This window comes from Purpureocillium takamizusanense, chromosome 6 (assembly GCF_022605165.1).
Source record: "Purpureocillium takamizusanense chromosome 6, complete sequence".
NCBI lineage: Eukaryota > Fungi > Ascomycota > Sordariomycetes > Hypocreales > Ophiocordycipitaceae > Purpureocillium > Purpureocillium takamizusanense.
The window spans coordinates 1,056,304-1,076,009 of record NC_063073.1 but is presented as its reverse complement, the minus strand read 5'-3'; the positions used below and the strand labels follow the sequence as shown (position 1 = coordinate 1,076,009).

The following is a 19,706-nucleotide window of genomic DNA, read 5'->3' as shown; positions in this document are numbered from 1 at the left end:
GATGTGACGGTCTGGTGCCCAGTGGGCTTTTCTTCGTTAGAAAATATCGTGTCGCTGGTAGCGGGTTTGGTCCCACCCCAACCCCGCGGCTGCGTCACTTTCAGGCGCTCAGCCGCCCCTGGCTGAAGGCGACCGCATAAACTCCGGAAACCACAAGCAACCCACCGCCCTATCTTATCGGTCACAGCGGTCCCTTCCGCTGACACCTTCCCGGCCACCGGTGGCGATGGCTCCCTGGTGACGACCTGACCGCTTCCGTTGCGCCTCCACATCTCGCATCCGGCCCCTGCGGCGCTCTCCTGCACAACTGTCCCTAAGCGCCAGGCTCGGCGGCACGCATCAAAGTCTCTTGTCCGCCTGAAGCCGTCCGACTGACCAAGAACCCCTCGCGCGGGGCACCACGTCACCCAAGATGTTAAAGATATGGTCTATGGTAGGCAGTGACGCATTCAAGGGCGTGCGACCTCGTGGAAGGCTAACACGGGGACAGAAAAAAGAGCAGAAACAGGCTGAAAATGCCGAAGGTCAAGCAGCCGGCGGGAAAAAGAAGAAGGTCACAGCTGCCCAGCTGCGGGTGCAGAAAGGTGCGCAACGGCTGCCTACGCTGGCTTCTCCCATCACGCGAGGGCCTGGAATTTCCCAAGTCGGGCTGGCCGTTGAACTGAAGCTGACCTTGATTCTTTTGCGCAGACTTGTCGGAGCTGTCACTCGGGTCGACTATGAAGACAGAGTTCCCAGACCCCGACGACATCCTCAACTTTGTCCTGACGATCGAGCCCGACGAGGGCATGTACCGCAATGGCAGGTTCACGTTTGACTTTGCCATCAACCAAAACTTCCCGCACGAGCCGCCCAAGGTGCGGTGCCGGGAAACCATCTACCACCCGAACATCGACCTGGAGGGCAAGGTCTGCCTCAACATCCTGCGCGAGGACTGGAAGCCCGTGCTGAACCTCAACGCCGTCATCGTTGGGCTGCAGGTAGGCTACCCTCGCTTTGTGGAGCGAGGCTGCATGGGCTATTGTGTCCCTCATGGGCTGACGCTGGTATGCGATGCTAGTTCCTGTTCCTCGAGCCAAACGCCTCGGACCCTCTCAATAAGGAGGCCGCCGAGGACTTACGACATAACCGGGAAGGCTTTAAGCGAAACGTGCGCATGTCAATGAGTGGAGGCACCGTCAAAGGCACGCCTTACGACCGAGTCGTCAAATAGCGGGTTGCCTGGCTTGTCAGGCACTGGGCCACGGCGCGCGCACCCGTACCCAAGGGTGTGTCGCCTACGACATGGTACGACTAGAGCATCGCGGGGGGGAGGGGGGGGAGAGAAGAAGCATAGCATGTGAACAAAGGGAAAGCCATCCTCTCAGACATTGTGTGGAAGTCAGGAGGGTGTCGCTAGATGCTGTGCGCCGATCCTTGCGAGACGGCAGGGGCCCGAGTTTGCACATGGGGACGGGATACTAGAGGTATGGCGGTGGCATGGCATCAGCCCGTCTGGTCATTAGGCGTGGCGCAAGACACTTGATACAGAAGCGAAGCTAGTTGCATTGCACTCGCTGAGGAGCGTAGCCGTGGTATTTGACTCCCTTAGCCGTTGACAGCGATGCGCGATCTCGGAGTGTTTGACTGCCCGTAATCCCGTCCTATCGCGCTTGTTCCCTCGATGTAGGTAGCAACAGCGAGATGCGCCAGCGCTCCCTAATGCACCATGCCTTCGCAACCCCGCTGGGTTCGTAACCGCACCGCGACCGGTGGCTAATTTCTAAGACCGCAAGATACTCCGCGAACAGATGATGGAACGCGAAGCGTCTCAAGAGGCGCCTGCGGCTATTGGTGCAAGGAGCCGTTCTTGCATGACACAACTGCAGACGCCGTGTGCACCCGAGGGCCCCGGTAGACGCAGACGGTGCGGCGGCCAGCTTTCCACCGTGACGCAGGTCAAGGTGGGGAACTCGACGTACTGCGAACTGAATCGCAACGACTGAGACGCATGCCATAGCTAGGAGTTGTGGGAAGGCGTCGGGCTGCGGCTCAGGGAACGGACTGTGGCCTCTTTGCGAGCAATGCGCCGCCAGGGTCAAACCATGCGAGATGGACAGACGCACAATGGGAGGCCTAGGAAGCATCAAGCTCATGGGGCCGGTTTTGCACGGTTGTCGATACAATGGCTATAAAGACGTCGTGGTGTTGGTTACTTCTTCTGGTCCATCCAGCCCCAGTACGACGGCTTTTGAACGAGGAGACCGAATAGCCCACAGTCACCATGAAGACAGCCACGATCATCGCCGCGTTTTCCACTGTTGTTGCGGTTGTACGTATGGCCCGCATGGGGAGCGCAACAACACCAGCAGCGGGTCTGGTTCATCTTCGCTAACAAGAGCTCCCTCGCGACAGGTACAAGGCATGGCCGTTCGGCGCGAGGACGAGCTTCCGTCCGAGAGGGTGGCCGCCTTTCACCGCGACAAACACGGCGGCAACAGCCATGACAACGCCCACGTCAAGACCAACAACAATCACACAAGCTCGGCCTGGCGGCCGGGGCAGCGGATCCGCAACGAGACGGCAAGCCCACACTGGCGGGCGCGACACGAGGCCGCCGCTGATGACAGTGACATGTCCACCAATACCTGGCGGTCGGGACAACGGTCCCAGGGGGACACAGGAGCCGTGCGACTCGAGGAACACTTCCGGTACAGTCGCAAGTATCCTACTAATACTGAGGTGTTCCCAGCTGGGGTTCAAAACACGGACGTCAAGTGTGGCATCGGAAGGCCCGCGACGGAGGGGGATTGGAACGAAGTACTCAACGCGGCCAAGGACCACTTTAACGAGAAACATAAAACAGAACCGAGCGTCCCGAGCATCCAGCCTGGGCCGAGATTCTGCAGGATGATATATTGTGAGAAGAGCACGGGGTTCTTCTGGTGCAACGATGTAAGTTTTCTCTCCTTTCCATACATACGTACACACATGCAACCTTACGGCTGCTCCTTAGTATGTCAGGGTGGTCACGATTTTTGGTTTCCCTTCTTGGAAATAAGGGGATGAGAGCGACAGAGAGAGCTTACGATGGCTGCACACTTTTTAGAATTCCAAAATCAAACAGCTCAAGACGTGGGCGGACTTTTCAATTGCGGTTGGCGTCGTTCAGTATGACAATCGGTGCAAGAAACAGAGGGCAGCGCAGATTTTCCACCCCGACCACTGGAATGTCATGATACACGGGGTAGACGAATGTCCATGAGATTGGGAAGCATAGCTCCGAAGAGGGCTCAAGGGGTGCTTTCCCTACGTCGACGACCTGCCCACACGAAAGGAAACCCACCACTGTTAGTACACGATACGTCGGTAGCCACGACGTACAACATACAAAGCAACTACATACATCTCTGTCCATGATGCAATAAAGTGAATGCTTTGCAATTGAACCGGTTCATAAGAGGAGGCCGTGCTGTGCCTGATTCGTACCTCGTCCAGCGGGTCAAAAAGGTAGGAGTACCCTACGACGGAGCACCAGGGCTAGGTTGAACGAGCACAGTCAGACAGACACATAGACAGACAGGCAGCTTACGCCGGCAACGGAGTCGATGGGCCCATGGCACTCCAGCAGGGCACATGCTTGGAGCTACGCTTCTTTTCAACCAGAGGGCCGCTAATAAGTTCAATCAAGTCGCGCGACTCATCCATCAAGGGTCGACTTCCGATTGTACCACCACACGCTGCCCAGTGGGCGAAGTCGGCCAGTGAGAGGCGGCCGAACTGCCAGCGGGCCACCTGAACCGCGGCGCCTGAGTGGCCGGCCACGCCGCTGCCGGCGCCCACGAGTGGGGCGCCCCCCTGTGATGAGCCCTGCCAGCCTTGGAGCTGCTTCCCCAGCGACCACGGCAAGCGAAGACCGGGCCACCGAAATCGGTGCCATGGAGGTCCTCTGCCTGGCCGCCCACCAAGCAAAGCCCCCAGAAAAATTCCGGTCCTCCTCCGCTTCCCGACCGAAGCACCAGTCTCATCCTCCATACATTTCATCGTCAGCCCCCTTCCTTGCCCTTCACATCCATCTCCCCTCCATCGCAGCACACATCAAGCTCCGTCACAATGGCCTCGAGAAGCTTCTCCAAGACCCTGCGCGCCAATTTGGCCCGCCAATTGGCCTCGCCTCGCGTCCAGCAGCGCTCATACATTGCTGGCCGCAACCTGGCCCGCGCCACCGCCGCTGTCGCTCGCCCGGCCCTCGCTGCCCAGCAGGTCCGCGGCGTAAAGACCATGGACTTTGCCGGTTCCAAGGAGGACGTCTACGGTATGTTTGAGATGCGAGCCCACGCCTCGGTCCTCCCCGTGGGCTGCGAGATGCTGACCCCGCGCTTGCAGAGCGTGCCGACTGGCCTCAGGAGAAGCTCTTGGTGAGTCATGCTGTCCAATTGCAATGCATTGCACCGCAATGTATCCCTCAATGCCTCGCGCTGACACTTCTGCCCTCCAAGGATTACTTCAAGAACGACACCCTGGCCCTCATCGGCTACGGCTCCCAGGGCCATGGCCAGGGCCTGAACCTCCGCGATAACGGCCTCAACGTCATCGTTGGTGTCCGGAAGAACGGCAAGTCGTGGAAGGACGCCGAGCAAGACGGCTGGGTTGCCGGCAAGAACCTCTTCGACGTCGATGAGGCCATCTCCCGCGGCACCATCGTCATGAACCTGCTCTCGGACGCAGCCCAGTCTGAGACGTGGCCTGCCATCAAGCCGCAGCTGACCAAGGGCAAGGTACGTCGCTGCTGCCTTGAGCAAGTTCCCCTACAGGACCCCATTGCTGACGATCTGTCTAGACCCTGTACTTCTCCCATGGCTTCTCGCCCGTCTTCAAGGACCTCACCAAGGTCGAGGTCCCCAAGGACATTGATGTCATCCTCTGCGCCCCCAAGGGCTCCGGCCGCACCGTCCGCTCGCTTTTTCGCGAGGGCCGCGGAATCAACTCGTCCTTCGCCGTCTACCAAGACGTGACCGGCAAGGCCGAGGAGAAGGCCATTGCTCTGGGCGTTGCCATCGGCTCTGGCTACCTGTACAAGACCACTTTCGAGAAGGAGGTGTACTCTGACCTGTATGGCGAGCGCGGCTGCCTGATGGGCGGTATCCACGGCATGTTCCTGGCCCAGTATGAGGTGCTCCGCGAGCGCGGCCACAGCCCCAGCGAGGCCTTCAACGAGACGGTCGAGGAGGCTACGCAGAGCCTGTACCCCCTCATCGGCGCCAACGGCATGGACTGGATGTTCGAGGCGTGCTCGACCACGGCTCGCCGTGGCGCCATCGACTGGACGCCCAAGTTCAAGGATGCGCTGAAGCCCGTCTTCAACAGCCTGTACGACAGCGTCAAGGACGGCTCCGAGACGAAGCGCTCGCTCGAATACAACGGCCGGAAGGACTACCGTGAGCTGTACGAGGCGGAGATGGAGGAGATCCGCAACCTGGAGATCTGGAGGGCTGGCAAGGCCGTCCGGTAAGTTTTACCCAAATTAACTCCACCGCACGTGGTTACCCGCGCGGCTTGTCAAGAACGCGCCCTTTACTGACATGCATGACTTTGCAGCTCCCTCCGACCCGAGAACCAAAAATAAGAGGCGGCTTGGCGGTGCGACTGGACGCTGGGAGTCTCGGGATGGCTTTGATCGATTTCAAAAACTCCATTGTACCTTCTGTGTTTGCCTACTCTAGAATCTTGCGGGTTGGGACGGCCGGACATGCGGCCCCGGGTGCGGCCGACATGGGCTCTATGATACCGCAAAAAGTGAATGGAATCTTGAACACCTGGATGATACGGCTTTGACCGGCAGGAATGAAAGTGCATATACGTGAAATACGTGTAGAATCATGGAGAAGACGGGCGATTATGGGTGGTGCCGGCTGGCTTTTTAGGCCCCGATGGTCGGGCGGAGAAGCGGGTCGCCGGGGGCCTCTGGCGGCAGCCTCTGAAAAGACACCGGGTGTGACCGCCGTTGATGGACATGGCAGGCATCGGGGGTCCGAATCGAGCGTTATGTACTATAAAGGGGCCGTCCGTCTCCGCATCAGCCGTCGCGGACTTGGTTCGTTCGGTGCTCAACATCGGGCAGACACATTCCGCAGGCCATCCTGGGTCCTCGCACCGTCTTCGTGACTCGCTTCATTCCATTCGGCTCATCCCGAGGCATTTGTTTTCCTAAAAATCAGTCAGCCAGAATGGCGGACCCGTCGACGTGCGCGCCCCTGACGCGGGCGTCGGTCGTCGAGGCGCACCGGATCGTGGCGCCGCACGTGCACCGGACGCCGGTGGTGACGAACCGGACGCTGTCGGAGATGGCGTCGCGGCCCCGGACGGCGGAGGAGCTCCGGGGCACGCGGTGGGAGGGGCGGCGGCCGGCGGCGCCGAGGATGCGTCTGTGGTTCAAGTGCGAGAACATGCAGCGCATCGGGGCGTTCAAGGTGCGGGGCGCGTTTCACGCCGTGGAGAAGCTGATGCGCGAGGAGGGTTGGCTTGGGGGCGGGGGGAGGGAGAAGGGCGTGGTGACGCACAGTTCTGGTACGTACGAAAATATGTATCGCATCGCGACGACGACTTAATGGTGGTGGTGGTGATGTTGGTGTTGGTGTTGGGCATTGGGTTGCTGATTCTCGAAATCGACGACGAGAAGATACGGGAGAGAAGATGTTCACACACACCACACACCACACACCACACATACATACACGGACACACACACACAACACACGTAAAGAAAGAGGGGGGGGGGCTGACCGCAACGCAGGCAACCACGCGCAGGCGCTCGCGCTGGCGGCCCGCGAAAACGGCATCAAGGCGCGCATCGTCATGCCCGACATCTCCATCCCGCAGAAGATTGCCGCCACGCGGGGCTACGGCGCCGAGGTCATCTTCAGCGGGAGCACGAGCCCCGAGCGCGAGGCCGCGGCGGCGCGCGTCATCGCCGAGACGGGCGCGCGCCTGGTGCCGCCGTACGACCACCCGGACATCCTCCTCGGCCAGGGCACCATGGGGCTGGAGCTGCAGGAGCAGGTGGGGGAGATGCTGGCCGCGGAGAAGAAGCAGCAGCACAACGATAAAGGTAGTCGAAGCGGGGAGGAGAAGACGACGACGACGACGAAGAGTGGGAGCAGCAGCAGCAGCAGCAGCAAGACGGGCCTCGACGCCATCATCACGCCCTGCGGCGGCGGCGGCATGCTCTCGGGCGTGGCCCTCAGCTGCGAGGGCACGGGCATCCGCGTCTTCGGCGCCGAGCCCCTCTTCCAGGGCGCCGACGACGGCAAGCGCGGCTACGAGTCGGGCCGCCGTGTCGCCTCCGTCTCCACGCTCACCGTCGCCGACGGCCTGCGCACGCCCGTCGGCGAGATCCCCTTTTCCGTCATTGCTGGCGACCGGCGCCTCGTGAGCGGCATGTTCAGCGTCACCGAGGCCGAGATCCTCGCCGCCATGCGCCTCGTCCTCGAGCGCTGCAAAATGGTCGTCGAGCCCAGCGCGTGCGTGCCCCTCGCCGCGGCGCTCTTCGACGAGGAGTTCCGAGCCGTGGTGGAGCGCGAGGGCGGCGAGGAGGGCTGGGAGCTGGGCATCGTGCTGAGCGGGGGGAACGTTGGCGTGGATGCCATTGGGAGGATGTTTGGTGGCGGGGCAAAGTGAGGAGATGCGGCTCGTCTTTGACATAGATGAATGTATACATAGAGAAAGTATATAGCCAGTGGGCTTTTGGACTCGTGCCACAACGTACACGTACATCACCCAAAGGGGGCGCGGGTACCAACGACTGATGACGAACTACTTGCCAGCCGATTCTATATATATGCATGAATAATCTGGATATGCATACAATGCAAGAATTCTTCCCCCCGCTCTGGACTCCGGAGGTAAGGCCGGGGTGGCCAGGCACCAATCTTTCCATGCCTGAAAATCTCCCTTCACTTCATCTTCTTCAGCGCCTCGTCCATGTCCCTTCTCCAGCGCGCAGCGTTGCGACGCAGGATCCAGATGCCGAAATACCCCGACGCCAAGCAAAATATGGCGATGATAGTGAACACCCAGCCCGTGCCGATGGCGTTGATCCACGGCGCGGCGACGACGGTGCCGACGCAGCTGAGGATGTTGCGCACAAAGTTGTTCACGGCGACGCCTGCCGAGGAGCGCTTGTGAACGAACTCGGTGAGCATGGTGGTCGCAGCGGACTGTACGTTTGCTTATCGTTAGCAGGCGGTAGGAAAAGGGACGACATGACTTATTGAAGGGGTAGAGAAGCAGCAAAGGAGAGAGACTCACAAACACCAGCATCGACGACACACCAAAAAAGAAGCCCCCCAGTGACGGCACGAACCAAAACACGCCGTACCGCAGCGTCCACCCGAACAGCAGCAGCCCGAGAGGGTACACCGTGTTGGCGATCCACATGTTCTCGCGCATGCGGTCCTCGGGGAGGTAAATGAGCTTGCCATCGGCATCGTAGCGATTCGCCTTGCGCGCCTCGCGGGCCATGATATTGTCGATCCAGCGGCCGCCGAAGAAAGAGGCGCAAAAATAGCCCAGCCCCAGGGGCACATACAGCAAGCCGACGATGAGCTGCGCAAAGTTGTACGGCGGCTCCGAAAAGGTCTGCTGGATCGAGATATTGGCGACGAAGAGCGCGCCAAAGGCTATGGCCGCGACCAGCACCGTGATGAGCACTGGCGGGAAACGGAGGAAGAGCAGCACGCTGAGCGGGTCGATGACGACGCGCTTGACTGCCCGCGCGACGCGCTGCGTCTCGATTTTGGCCGACTGCGCCGTCGTCGTGCGTTGCAGCTGCGCTCCCTGGCCAGCGGCCTGCTGCTGCTGCTGCTGCTGCTGCTGGTCGCCGTCGCCATCGACGTCGTTGGCGCCAGGTCGGCGCGCGAGCGTCTCCGGCAGCAGGAAGAACAGCATGAGCAGGATGACAGCGCCATAAATGGCGAGAAAGTACTGCGTCGCCTGCCAACCGAGCTTCTGGGCGAGCACGCCGCCGACTACCGGGGCGATGATGGGGCCGAGCAGGGGCCCGAGGTAGAACATGCTCATGGCGCGGCCGCGCTCCCGGGGCTCCCAGATATCGGCGATGGTGCCGGCGCCAACGGCCTGAACGCTGGCCGAGGCGCCGCCGGTGAGGACGCGGAAGACGACCAGCATGGCGGCGCTCGTGCTGACGGCGCACAGCACGGAGAAGACGACGAAGAGGGCAAAGGACACGAGGTAGACGGTGCGGCGACCGATCTGCTCGGAAAAGGACGACCACCACAGCGGGAAGATTGACATAGCGAGCATGTACATGGCCACCGACAGGTTGGTCACCGTCTGCGTCGTGTTAAGCTCCCGGGTGAGGACAGGAAGGGCGGCTGTTGGCACCGTCTGTCAGCCCACGACTCATCTAGAATAGAGCATTTGTACGATGGTGGAGGGAGGTTATAGCTGGAAAGGGGCAGATACAGGGGCTCATGGGTGAGGGCATCTCATGTTCAACATGCCATATTGGGGGGTGGGGGGGGACGGAGGGAGACAAAGGGGAGGCTTCTGCTACTGGTGCTGGCTCACGGTAAAAGATGGAGGAGCCGAGTGGCGCGGCAATGGTGGCAAAAGCGACAGTCGCCGTGAGGCCCCATTTGGTCGAATTCTTGTAGTCGTACGGTCGCTTGACCTCAGGCACGATGGTGAAGCGCCCAAACAGCCCGCGGCGCCTGTGTCGGGGGACAATGGTCAGGGGGCGCGAGCGCGCCGACGAGGCGCGGGACGCCGAGCGTCGTGGGACGACGGCATTATCCCCGATAGCCTTTTCTTCAAAGTCCGGGTCCGGAGCAGCTGTCGGATCGGAGCGGTGGCCGTGGTGGTGGTCGAGTCCGGGAGGGCCGGCGCAGACGGTGGTCCGGCCACCGGCCGCCTCACCGGGGAACGTGGCCGAGACAATGTGGTCGGTCTTGTCCAGGTCCCGCTCCACGGCATAATCAACGTCATACTCATCCTCATCGGATCCAGCTCCTTCATGAGCGGTGCTCGTGTCGGTCGTGGCCGACGGCGGGCGCTCTACATCGTCGAATTGCCGATGGTGTTGTTGTTCCTGTCCATGGACTTTGGGCTTTTCGTCGTCCGAGTCCGCGGACATTATGGCGTCGTCCCCGCGGGATGTATTCGGCCGAGTCCGCCGCTCCGGTCCCGCCAGTTTCGTCAAGCGTCTGCTACAGAGACGCCGATGCCATGGAAGCCCGTACTCTCAAACGGTGTGAGGCAAGAGCAAAGAATCCAACAAACAAAGCGGCGGAAGCAAAATGCACGAGGGACGCGAGCAAAGGAGAAGAGAATGGATAGAAATGGTCCGGGCGAGAGCCACAGAAGGCGCTCGGCGACGGGAGCCGGCTCGCCGAGGCATCTCTCTTACAACAACTCGTTGCCGTTACTGGCACTGGTTCTTCTGTTCACGCCGACAGGGGTGGCAACGCTCCACAAGAGTGTGCGGGGAGGGTGCACGCGGACTGCATCCACACGGTTTCGATTACGGTCTCGTTTGTTGGCCCAGCCAGTCCTGACTCTCTGAGAGAGGAAGGGGGAGAATTCCCGACTCCCGATCTGTCGTGGAGGGGAGGCCCCCGCTGTCGCCGGCGCCGGCAGCGGCGCCGTGGACAGGTATGGATCGCCAAAAAGGAAAGTCCCGCAGTGACAAGCCAAGCATATGGCATCCAACAAACACCGGCAGGGGAAACAGACAAGACGCGGGGCCGGCGGGAGGGCGGGGAAGAGTCGGCAGACGGCGAAGAACGAGGACGAGAACGCCATGGCCAAGGTAATTTCCTCTCGGGCAGCATTTGATGGTCTGACGCCCGACCCAATGGCCGTCAACCGTTCGAAATCAAAAAGGTGGTCGCAGCTGGAGCGAAAAACGCGAGCCTTGGCCGTTAGGTCAGTCATTCGGCCGCCGAGCGGGGGGCGAGACAGGAGCGGACGCGGCGACGTCCTGGACGGGCACGGTGCCGAAACCCGCCGACACGACATGACGAGAGGAAGAAAGAGGCGAGCAAGGTAGCGGTGGGTACAATCGATGGAGAGGCGGGCGGAGCTAAGCGGGGGAATTAGACGGCCATGCGGCGCATGCGGCGCCGTTGGAGAAGCAGGTGCATTCGGCGTGCTCGTGCTTCTAGTTCCCAGGATTGCCCCTGGTGGAGAAACGCACCCAGCCGCCTTCGGCAGAACCACATAAGAGGTACTACACAGAGCAGTTACAGCAAAGAGGGCGGTACCTACTAGCCTTAGGAGGCAAAGAGAATGGGGGTTGCTATCGTGTATCTGTACTATCCCGTGCAGTGCGATGTTCATGGATAAAGGGCAAGTGAGATGCATCCGACAATAGACCAAAATGATCTTCCGTCACCCACGCACAACGTCACCGTTCCCCTCGGTACGCAGCAGGCGTCACCCGTACCACCCAGACGTGCCCCTACTGCCGTACAATATAATCTTATTATAGCCGACAAGAGGTAGGCGTCCATCACCTTATCTCTCCCGTCGGCTTCCTCCGATCACCCACGGGGTCACGGGCATTCATTGCATGAAGCATCATCCGTCCGACGCAGCTCCTCAGAATCGATGCTACTTCACATTACTACGCTGAAGTCCCATCCACCCACCCAACGGCAACCACGGTGCATGAATATGCAAGTCGTGTTTCGTGAGGCGGACGAGTGTGTGGGGTACGTAAATTGATGCGCCTCACGCCTCAAAGCTTCATCCGTCTATCAGCTTCATTATGGTGCTGAGCGTTGTACCGCGACATTTACCGAGTCTCATTCTGTACGGTGCTTGCGAGCCTCCGGCGTCGGCTTTCCTGCAAGACTGCGTCATCGTCCAACTCTTCTGATCGCGCGCGAGGTTCCCTGCGTCGATCGTGACGAGCTTGCTACAGCTGGCTCGCCGCGTCGTGGGCTTCCGGTTCGTCTCCCAACAAACCTTTGTACGTTCTCTTTTCACCTACACATGCTTGTTCTCGTTGGCACAGAGAGGAGAGACATGGCCAGCGTCGCTGTTCGTGCTGTTCGACCTCTTATAATGAATTTCAGTCATTTGATATCCACGTGTGTATATATACATGAAAGCCAACGTATCTGGACTATTAGTCCACTTTCACCATGCCCCTCAGCACCCCTTTCCGAAGCAGGGAATGGGCACCGTTCCCTTGCCTAACGGCTTCTCCAGCTGCGTAATGTTCCGCAACTGCGGTAGCGTAAACGGGTCAGTGTCGCTCAGGCTATGCACCCGGCCGAGCAGCTTCTCCAGGTGCCGGAAAGCCGCCGCTGGCACGTATTCGGGGCCCTCGTGGCCTGCAAGCTGCGACGCGACGAGCGTCAGTCCGCGCTCGTGGTGCGCCGTCCCCAGCACGCCCGCGCCCGCCGGCAGCGCTTTGCCGTAATAGTCGCTGCTGGGGCGCTGGCGGTACAGGGGCACGTAAAAGGGGTCCTGTGGCCGCGTCTGGAAGCCCAGCTTGCCGCCCCAGGTCATGTTCTGGATGCCCAGCAGCACGCCGTTGAGCGGCAGGATCAGGTCCAGATTGCCCTGCGCCAGGATCACGTTGTGCGTGTGATCGATGACGTTTGGCAGCTCGTACTTGTCCGGGGGTGCCGATTCATCGCCGTCGGTTGTGTTGAAGACGCCGTCCACGCACTGCGACCACTTCACGTCGAGGGGCGCGTTGATAGCCTTCTTGACGTCGTCGCGGTCAAAGTAGGGCTTCTTCTCACCCAGAGGGTCGTACCCGTTCGGGCAGTGGTCCGCAATGTTGTATATGTTGAAGCACGGGTTCGTCGTTTTCATCTCAGTGTAAACATAGTCAAACAGGTCGCCGCACCCGTCAATGTTCTCGTACGTGCCGTTCGGGAAAGGCTTCACGCCCGGCGGGTATCGCGGCGCCGGCCCGACGGGCGGGTACACTAGGTACTTCTTGTGGTAATCCTTGAAGCCGCACTTCTGTGAGACGTTGTGGATGTGCGCCATGTGTCTGTCGTCAAAGGGCATGAGGTTGTAGTTTTGTTCGACAAACGCCTCGACGATGACGTTGCTCTGGACCTGGCCGTCAAACATGATGCCATCGTAGATCATCAGCCCGCCAAGGTTGTAGTGTTGCGTGTCGTTGGCGTTGATCATGTGGCTCGAGATGTAGGGACCATAGTAGCCTCCGTACGACTCAGCGACAACGTAGACCTTCCAGCCTTGCATGCCAAAGGTCTCTATGAAGTTCTTCCAGAAGCCGAGGAACTGGCTTGCCACATCGTCCTCATTCTTGGCCGTGGCGTTGCCCTTGGAGTAGCCGACGGTGACGGGCTGCTCAATCCAGACAATGTTGCTCAGCTCGTGCCAGCTCCAGGGATTCTTTTGCGGCTTGATCATGCCAGGCTGCCACTGGAAGGGGCCGTTCTCTTGTAAGAAGCCCAGCAGGGACGAGCAGCCGGGCTGACGGGTTCTGCGTTAGCACTACGGCGGTCCGAGGGACATGCGCGCGCGGGCACTTACGCCGCCATTGAGCCAAATGACAATCTCCTTCTTCTTCTTGGCCTCCTCGTTGACGGTGGGGAAGAACCAAAAGTACAGGTGGTCGCGCTCATCTTTTTTGTCGGAAATAGGCAATAGGCCGGCGTACGATTCGCCAACGTCATAGTCGACATCAGGGATGCTGCTGCCGTTGACGGCGAACTCTGGACGGTCACGTCCGTCAGCTATAGGCCCAACAAATAAACAAACTGACGACGGTCACACAGCACACGACTCACTCTCCGTCTTGTTGTTGAGGAAGCGATGCTCCTCGCTGGCCCTGGCGTGGATGGCCGGCTCCTCAAACGCCCGGTACTCAACGTCGGCCGAGCTCCGTCCATGCAGCCACTGACGCAGCTGGTCGGCCTGGCCGTTGCCCGCCGCGAGCGACGATGCGCAGAGCCCCAGGACGGGGAGCAGCCATTGGGTTCTCATGTTGCCGAAGAGTCAATTGTCGAAGGGAGATGCAACCTCGACAAACGCGTTTGACTGATGAGCAGTGCAAGCTGAGACTCGACTGGAATGTTGGACAGGTTGGGCCGCCCTCTTATACCACTTGGCTCTCGGGTGCACTCATCGTCATCGTGGTACCACGTCAGCCACCTAAGATTGTGCTGGACGTTCCACCGGTCAACTGCCGTCATGGCGCATGCAGCAGGGTAAGGCCACAAGTGAGGAGATCCGCGCCGCCCGGGGACCTCTGTAAGCGCCCTCCCAAACACAACCCATCACCCACGGATCGATCCATGGAGCCTTGGGTTCGGGCCTTACCGAGTCGAGGCGTGATCGGCCGCGGGTCGGCCTGCTTCGCCCGGGTAGACGTCAACAGCAGGGTCAGCTTCCTATCGCAGGACCGCGACCCCACGGGTACCAAAGCCGCAACGGGGTCGCATGTCACGGTGGTCGGCGCGGACGTGCCGGCGAGGCTGGATTCTCGATTGCGCGCCTGGGGGCTCTGCGCGGCCCGTCCGTGCGCTATCCTCCGACTTGCCTATTTGAGGGGGTCGTGGAGAGCAAAAAGTCCTCGTGCTAAAAGACATAGTGTTCATGGACATGACGCAATCTGGGCCCGGCATTGCCTCTGAGCCTGTCTGGGCCTGAGCCTGCTTGTCGAGTGACTGGCGACCGACCGTGCGCACCTGCGAGCTGGCCGTGCTACGGGCATGGCACGTTGTCGTGACGGTGTCGGCGGTCGAGTGCAAGCAGCTGCGGCGAGGCCTTTGCAAATGTTGATTCAACAGAGGTAAAGACTGAGCCACATTGAGATGTGATGTCGGGCACGCCTGATGGCTTGATGCCAAGACGGCTTCGGCGTCCTTGACTGCGGTCCCTTCCCGACGAGCAAGTGCCGGCGGCGGGGGTTGGGGCGCAACTTCCAAATACAGGTGGAGAGGCTACGCACGGGGTGCAGTGAGCCGCTGACATCCAGGCTGGCGGTCCGAGAACCGGGCGCTTGCAGACTCGAGATGAAGACAAAATAACTCTAAACAGAGGGGAAACAGCATCTCTCTGTGTCCCGTGGCGCCACGAGCTCTTGTATTAATGACGGGAACCTGGCTCGGCTTCTCTGCCGCAGCTCCTGCACGCAATGTTGTCCAGCCTGAGTATCTCATTGAGCAAGGAAGGCGCCCTGTCTCAACTCTTTGTAAGTTTTGACTTTTCACACTGCATATACCACCCAACGGCTCAGCCAGGCAACTAACGCAGGAGCTGCCAATATCATATAGTAGGCCGAACACGAGATATCTTGCGGCTCGACTTTGCAGCACGCATGCACCCCGGCCAAAGCGGACATTCAAGGCACCGCCGCACCATCACCTCCGAACCATGTGCCAGCGTCAAAACCTCTCGACCTTTTCACACGTGCCTGCCGACGCCAACAGATCGCCCAGCATACATACGACCTGCTGCGCACGCGATCAGCCCTGAGCCTCGCAGCAGCTCTTGGAGTGTTTTTCTTTCTTTCACATGACGGCCAATTGCTGTTGCTTCGTCGGGGACGCATCCCGATCTAATCAATGCCTTGGCCGCTAGAATACTACCCCACCGCGGGGTCCCAAAATCAACACCAACGTCATGGTCCCTCCTGCTTTGCTTTGCCATGCGTAGCTCTCTCGTGCGCACACTCAAGTCTCCCCATCCTCATCACCGTTTCGAGCCCCAAGTTCAGGCCCAAAAACTCCCCCCTACCCGTACATGATAGCCGCAACGAACCTCATCTAGGCTAGTTACAAAAGAACGAGTAGGAACAAGGAGGGGAATAATAACAACAATGTCCCTCACCAACGCCTCCCCCGAGGCCGCCGCCGCCGCTGCCAAGACGGCCTCCTTCACCCTCGCCGCGCTGCCCGCCTCGGATCGCAACGCCGCCCTCGACGCCATTCACGACGCCCTCGCTGCCGCTCGCGATGACATTCTCGCCGCCAACGCGCGCGACCTCGAGCTCGCCCGCAAGGCCGCCGCCGACGGCTCCCTGAGCGCCGCCCTCGTCTCCCGCCTCGACCTCGGCAAGAAGGGCAAGTTCGACGATATGCTGCGCGGCATCCTCGATGTCCGCGACCTGCCCGACCCGCGTGCGTTCCCGCTTTGCCTTGATCCCCCCTCTTTTTTCCCTCTCTTTCCCCAAGTTATTCCGATATGAGCTTCCGGACGCTGATTGAGGTACGCACATTTTTCCAGTCGGCCGCGTGCAGATGCGCACGCGCCTTGACGACGGTTATAACCTCGAGCGCGTCTCATGCCCCATCGGCGTCCTGCTCATCATCTTCGAGGCCCGCCCCGAGGTCATCGCCAACATCGCCGCTCTCGCCGTCAAATCCGGCAACGCCGCCATCCTCAAGGGCGGGCGCGAGTCCACCGAGTCATTCGTCGCCATCTCGCGCGCCATCTCCGCCGCCCTCGAGCGCGGGCCCGTCCCCAACGACGCCGTCCAGCTCGTCACCACCCGCGACGCCATCGCTGCCCTCCTCGCCCAGGACCGCCACATCGACCTCGTCATTCCCCGCGGCTCAAACGACCTCGTCCGCTACATCAAGGAGTCCACCAAGATCCCGGTCCTCGGCCACGCGGACGGCCTCTGCTCCATCTACCTCACCGCCTCTGCGGACGCCCAAAAGGCCGCCCGTGCCGTCGTTGACGCAAAGACGAGCTACCCTGCCGCCTGCAACAGCGTCGAAACCCTACTCGTCCAAGACTCGGCCCTGCTTACTGTATTCCGCGACGTCGCCGCCGCCCTTGCCGCCGCCGGCGTCACCCTGCGCTGCGACCCGGCCGCCAAGGCCATCGCCTCGGACCTCGTCCCCGCCGAGCGCCTCCTCGATGCCGTCCCCGCCGACTACGATACCGAGTTTCTCTCCCTCGATATCGCTGTCCGTACCGTCTCCAACTTCGATGAGGCTGTCACCCACATCAACGCTCACGGCTCCCACCACACCGACGCCATCTTCACCTCGGACACCGCCGAGGCCGAGCGCTTCATGGACCAGGTCGACTCGGCCGGCGCCTACTGGAATGCCTCTACCCGTACCGCCGACGGCATGCGCTACGGCTTCGGCACCGAGGTCGGCATCAGCACCAACAAGATCCACGCCCGCGGGCCCGTCGGTCTCGAGGGTCTCACCATCTACAAGTACAAGGTCCGCGGTGACTACCAGGCCACCGCCGACTACGGAGACGGCGAAGGTAAGCGGCCGTGGAAGCACGAGAAGCTGGATATTTGAGGCGTCTGTGAACGCGGGAGTAAGAGGAGGACATGATACCACGCCGCCGAGATTCTTATTCGAGTCACGAAGGCAAGAAAAGCGCTTGGGCTTGCGACTAGAAGCAATGAAACGAGATTCATCATGGACAATTCAACAGTCCAGCTACACATGTCCTTTAGTGTCCCCACTGTCCCTGTCCAGCGTGTCCGACCTATGCCTTGCAATGACCCAAATCTGCGCCATCACAACACGCGCATGAAGCAATTCACTGTCTCGTCATGATTACAGTACACCAATAGACTACCAGCAATTCACCGTTACGAGTTAATGTCGTACTGCTTGATCAGCTCGGCCAACTTGTTGCCCTCCGTCTTGAAGTCGAGGAGCGAGGCGCTCATGACTTGATATCGCACCCTGAAAATTGTCAGCATCACGCAAGCCAGTCAGTCGGATCTGTGAGCCTGTGAAGACGTACCTCTGCGCGTCACCGTAGTTGTCCATTCGCGCCCGGCATCGGAAGCTTAGCTTCTTGCAGTTGACGTCCTCAAACGCCGTCATGAACCGCGTCTCGTCGTTTTCCTTCAACTCCATGAGTTCATTGGCAGTCTTGCCGAAAATCATGTTGCCAGTCTCATCGAAGCAGCTGAGCCACTGATGGCTCGTATGGTCGGCCACGTTGAGCGATAGGATATATCGGTAGTTAGGCTTCTCGTGCGACACGTTGCACTTCTCGCAATGCCACATGCCGTCACCCATCTGCACCACCTTCTTGTTGCACCCTTGCGACGAGCAAGCCGGGTAACAAAAATTGTCTTGCTTCACAAAGACAATCGTAGCCTTGATGGAGTAGTACGCCTGATCGTCGACGCCCAGGTTCTCGTCCTTTACCTGGGCGATGGTTTTGATCTCGTCCTTGCGGCCAGTAGCACTGCCCATGCTGGCCAGGTTCTGATGCGTGGCAAAGGTATCTGCCCGCCCGGCCGAGTCGTACCACCCCTTGAGCTTGTGGGCATCGGGAATGTCCGGGTCGACCGTCATGGTCCCCGACGACAGCAAACTGAGGCTCTTGCCTCCGAAATCTGACACCTTGGTGCCTTTGAACGCAACGACCGACTCGGGATTAGCATCAAACGAGTTGGCCGTCTTGCCCCACACCGTTACACGGACAGAGTAGCCCGTGTCGTCCACCAGCGTCAACTCTCGCTTCTGGAACGGCCGTCCGTCCTTCTTGGACAGGATCTCAGACACTTCACCCACTTCCTTGAGAACACCAATGACATCCACTGTGTTGTCCTTTTCAACGTTTTGCAGGTCTTGGATATTGCAAAAGTTGAAACGGACTTGCGGGACGCTGGTCTGATCTTCGGCCTTCTCGATGACGGTGTCGCGTTCAAACGTGAGCTCGTAGTCATTGGGCAGGTTTGTGAACTGCTTTTTGGCAAGCTGCACCCTGCAGGGACTGGAGATGTAGTAGACGGAGCCTTCTTGCAGCAAGTCGTAGAAGGCATCGCACTGGTCGTTGAAGCCCGTGGCCTTGATCTCGCCTGACTCGTCGAGGAGGTTGACGCTGAAGAGCTTTCCCTCGCTCGACGCCTTATGCCATGTCTTGATATCCGACTTGGCAGTCACGCGCGCCTTGATGGTCCACTTGTGAGCAAAGGGCGACAGGCCCTCGATTGGGTAGATGTTGCTGCCAGCGTGCATGGCAGGCCGCGAGGGCATCGACTGCTGCTGTGTCTTGGGCTCCTCCTTTTTGGCTCCATAGAAGTCGTTACCGGCAATGGTACTTTCTTGGGCCGGTTTCACGTCTACAGCAACAGGCTCGCCAATCTTGTCCTGTACGCCGAGTGACTCGATGACTTCGATGTCGAGGATGATGAGGATGCTGCTAACGCGTCAGCGATCGGCGGCACGTCTGCGGGAAGGACCTTGGAGACTCACTTTTTGCCTTTCAGGTTGTTAGGGGTGTACTGCTTGACGCGGCAGAAGCAGCCTCGGACAAGCTTGTTCTCGTGGACAACGTGGTTGGCCTGGGTAGCGAGCATCGTCTGCACATAGTTGTCGCCATCGCTCATGACAAGGCGGTATCGATCCCCGCCTTGGGCGGAGGGAGCCATCTGCTTAATCTGCAGGCACTGCATGACGGGGACTGGGAACAACTTCTGGGCTTTATCTGGGTCATTGAAGATGACGCTGCACAGACACTGTCAGTCCAGCCAGGAGACACGAACCGCCGTTAGGAGTGGTGGACGTACTCAAGCGACCCCTTTGAAAGGGAAGATGCGGCGTCCATGGTTGTTTCGTTTCGATTTCTTGATTATGCGAGTCGTCGTGCCACCGTTCGGAAGAAACAATGGTCGTGAGCAGGAGGATTTGGGAGACTGGAGGCGATAATGTTGCAGGTGCCCGTGAACCGCGACGCGTCCAGCGCGTTTAGTGGAAAACGGCCCCGCAGGGCAATGG

General features: G+C 59.9%; 9 protein-coding genes across 11 annotated transcripts; 6 read left to right on the top strand and 3 right to left on the bottom strand.

Annotated features, from left to right (window-relative positions):
* The first annotated feature begins 209 nt into the window (after positions 1 to 209).
* UBC12 (NEDD8-conjugating protein ubc12) lies at positions 210 to 1,618 on the top strand. Of its 2 annotated transcripts, none has more exons than XM_047988234.1 (3): positions 210 to 433; positions 491 to 584; positions 691 to 1,618. In XM_047988234.1, the coding sequence occupies exons 1-3, from the start codon at positions 413 to 415 to the stop codon at positions 1,164 to 1,166; spliced, it is 591 nt and encodes a 196-aa protein (XP_047844227.1). In that variant the 5' UTR covers positions 210 to 412; the 3' UTR covers positions 1,167 to 1,618. The 2 variants fall into 2 exon arrangements, with proteins under 2 accessions (XP_047844227.1, XP_047844228.1); XM_047988235.1 differs by having other exon boundaries at positions 210 to 584; positions 691 to 980; positions 1,061 to 1,618.
* Positions 1,619 to 2,043: 425 nt separating this feature from the next.
* Positions 2,044 to 3,244, top strand: JDV02_006807 (uncharacterized protein; the record flags this gene model as incomplete). Its single annotated transcript, XM_047988233.1, has 3 exons — positions 2,044 to 2,311; positions 2,395 to 2,934; positions 3,089 to 3,244. The coding sequence occupies exons 1-3, from the start codon at positions 2,264 to 2,266 to the stop codon at positions 3,242 to 3,244; spliced, it is 744 nt and encodes a 247-aa protein (XP_047844226.1). The 5' UTR covers positions 2,044 to 2,263.
* Positions 3,245 to 3,954: 710 nt separating this feature from the next.
* On the top strand, positions 3,955 to 5,799 carry ILV5 (Ketol-acid reductoisomerase (NADP(+))). Its single transcript, XM_047988232.1, has 4 exons — positions 3,955 to 4,294; positions 4,366 to 4,397; positions 4,479 to 4,757; positions 4,820 to 5,799. Exons 1-4 carry the CDS (start codon positions 4,093 to 4,095, stop codon positions 5,489 to 5,491), a joined length of 1,185 nt encoding a protein of 394 aa, XP_047844225.1. The 5' UTR covers positions 3,955 to 4,092; the 3' UTR covers positions 5,492 to 5,799.
* Positions 5,800 to 6,206: 407 nt separating this feature from the next.
* On the top strand, positions 6,207 to 7,656 carry JDV02_006805 (Threonine ammonia-lyase; the record flags this gene model as incomplete). The annotated part of the gene is made up of 2 exons (XM_047988231.1): positions 6,207 to 6,546; positions 6,773 to 7,656. The coding sequence occupies 2 exons, from the start codon at positions 6,207 to 6,209 to the stop codon at positions 7,654 to 7,656; spliced, it is 1,224 nt and encodes a 407-aa protein (XP_047844224.1).
* Positions 7,657 to 7,787: 131 nt separating this feature from the next.
* Positions 7,788 to 10,805, bottom strand: JDV02_006804 (uncharacterized protein). The gene is made up of 3 exons (XM_047988230.1): positions 9,568 to 10,805; positions 8,287 to 9,371; positions 7,788 to 8,195 (listed from the first exon to the last, which is right to left on the bottom strand). Exons 1-3 carry the CDS (start codon positions 10,130 to 10,132, stop codon positions 7,932 to 7,934), a joined length of 1,914 nt encoding a protein of 637 aa, XP_047844223.1. The 5' UTR covers positions 10,133 to 10,805; the 3' UTR covers positions 7,788 to 7,931.
* On the top strand, positions 10,529 to 11,226 carry JDV02_010863 (uncharacterized protein). The gene has a single exon (XM_047992604.1). The coding sequence runs from the start codon at positions 10,697 to 10,699 to the stop codon at positions 11,045 to 11,047; it is 351 nt and encodes a 116-aa protein (XP_047844222.1). The 5' UTR covers positions 10,529 to 10,696; the 3' UTR covers positions 11,048 to 11,226.
* An 832-nt stretch (positions 11,227 to 12,058) lies between these two features.
* JDV02_006803 (Carboxypeptidase D) lies at positions 12,059 to 14,053 on the bottom strand. 2 transcript variants are annotated; one of them, XM_047988228.1, is made up of 3 exons: positions 13,782 to 14,053; positions 13,525 to 13,706; positions 12,059 to 13,464 (listed from the first exon to the last, which is right to left on the bottom strand). In XM_047988228.1, exons 1-3 carry the CDS (start codon positions 13,975 to 13,977, stop codon positions 12,154 to 12,156), a joined length of 1,689 nt encoding a protein of 562 aa, XP_047844220.1. In that variant the 5' UTR covers positions 13,978 to 14,053; the 3' UTR covers positions 12,059 to 12,153. The 2 variants fall into 2 exon arrangements, with proteins under 2 accessions (XP_047844220.1, XP_047844221.1); XM_047988229.1 differs by having other exon boundaries at positions 12,059 to 14,053.
* A 685-nt stretch (positions 14,054 to 14,738) lies between these two features.
* Positions 14,739 to 17,390, top strand: PRO2 (Glutamate-5-semialdehyde dehydrogenase). The gene is made up of 3 exons (XM_047988227.1): positions 14,739 to 15,187; positions 15,270 to 16,115; positions 16,222 to 17,390. The coding sequence occupies exons 2-3, from the start codon at positions 15,815 to 15,817 to the stop codon at positions 17,259 to 17,261; spliced, it is 1,341 nt and encodes a 446-aa protein (XP_047844219.1). The 5' UTR covers positions 14,739 to 15,187; positions 15,270 to 15,814; the 3' UTR covers positions 17,262 to 17,390.
* RFA1 (Replication factor A protein 1) lies at positions 17,290 to 19,630 on the bottom strand. Its single transcript, XM_047988226.1, has 4 exons — positions 19,499 to 19,630; positions 19,185 to 19,436; positions 17,719 to 19,128; positions 17,290 to 17,657 (listed from the first exon to the last, which is right to left on the bottom strand). Exons 1-4 carry the CDS (start codon positions 19,534 to 19,536, stop codon positions 17,561 to 17,563), a joined length of 1,797 nt encoding a protein of 598 aa, XP_047844218.1. The 5' UTR covers positions 19,537 to 19,630; the 3' UTR covers positions 17,290 to 17,560.
* Positions 19,631 to 19,706: the final 76 nt, after the last annotated feature.

What these genes read in the sequence shown, in the direction of transcription:
- JDV02_010863 (XM_047992604.1), top strand. Translation starts at nt 10,697, where the DNA reads ATGGCATCCAACAAACACCGGCAGGGGAAACAGACAAGACGCGGGGCC.
- UBC12 (XM_047988235.1), top strand. Translation starts at nt 413, where the DNA reads ATGTTAAAGATATGGTCTATGGTAGGCAGTGACGCATTCAAGGGCGTG. An exon ending in CCAGCTGCGGGTGCAGAAAG is followed by an intron (nt 585 to 690) that starts GTGCGCAACGGC and finishes TCTTTTGCGCAG; the next exon opens with ACTTGTCGGAGCTGTCACTC. An exon ending in CCGTCATCGTTGGGCTGCAG is followed by an intron (nt 981 to 1,060) that starts GTAGGCTACCCT and finishes ATGCGATGCTAG; the next exon opens with TTCCTGTTCCTCGAGCCAAA.
- JDV02_006803 (XM_047988228.1), bottom strand. Translation starts at nt 13,977, where the DNA reads ATGAGAACCCAATGGCTGCTCCCCGTCCTGGGGCTCTGCGCATCGTCG. An exon ending in CCTCAACAACAAGACGGAGA is followed by an intron (nt 13,707 to 13,781) that starts GTGAGTCGTGTG and finishes GTGACCGTCCAG; the next exon opens with AGTTCGCCGTCAACGGCAGC. An exon ending in TCATTTGGCTCAATGGCGGC is followed by an intron (nt 13,465 to 13,524) that starts GTAAGTGCCCGC and finishes AGAACCCGTCAG; the next exon opens with CCCGGCTGCTCGTCCCTGCT.
- PRO2 (XM_047988227.1), top strand. Translation starts at nt 15,815, where the DNA reads ATGTCCCTCACCAACGCCTCCCCCGAGGCCGCCGCCGCCGCTGCCAAG. An exon ending in CCGCGACCTGCCCGACCCGC is followed by an intron (nt 16,116 to 16,221) that starts GTGCGTTCCCGC and finishes ACATTTTTCCAG; the next exon opens with TCGGCCGCGTGCAGATGCGC.
- ILV5 (XM_047988232.1), top strand. Translation starts at nt 4,093, where the DNA reads ATGGCCTCGAGAAGCTTCTCCAAGACCCTGCGCGCCAATTTGGCCCGC. An exon ending in TTCCAAGGAGGACGTCTACG is followed by an intron (nt 4,295 to 4,365) that starts GTATGTTTGAGA and finishes CCGCGCTTGCAG; the next exon opens with AGCGTGCCGACTGGCCTCAG. An exon ending in CGCAGCTGACCAAGGGCAAG is followed by an intron (nt 4,758 to 4,819) that starts GTACGTCGCTGC and finishes CGATCTGTCTAG; the next exon opens with ACCCTGTACTTCTCCCATGG.
- JDV02_006804 (XM_047988230.1), bottom strand. Translation starts at nt 10,132, where the DNA reads ATGTCCGCGGACTCGGACGACGAAAAGCCCAAAGTCCATGGACAGGAA. An exon ending in CGGCTCCTCCATCTTTTACC is followed by an intron (nt 9,372 to 9,567) that starts GTGAGCCAGCAC and finishes CGGTGCCAACAG; the next exon opens with CCGCCCTTCCTGTCCTCACC. An exon ending in TGTCGTCGATGCTGGTGTTT is followed by an intron (nt 8,196 to 8,286) that starts GTGAGTCTCTCT and finishes GCAAACGTACAG; the next exon opens with TCCGCTGCGACCACCATGCT.
- RFA1 (XM_047988226.1), bottom strand. Translation starts at nt 19,536, where the DNA reads ATGGACGCCGCATCTTCCCTTTCAAAGGGGTCGCTTGA. An exon ending in AACAACCTGAAAGGCAAAAA is followed by an intron (nt 19,129 to 19,184) that starts GTGAGTCTCCAA and finishes ACGCGTTAGCAG; the next exon opens with CATCCTCATCATCCTCGACA. An exon ending in AACTACGGTGACGCGCAGAG is followed by an intron (nt 17,658 to 17,718) that starts GTACGTCTTCAC and finishes GACAATTTTCAG; the next exon opens with GGTGCGATATCAAGTCATGA.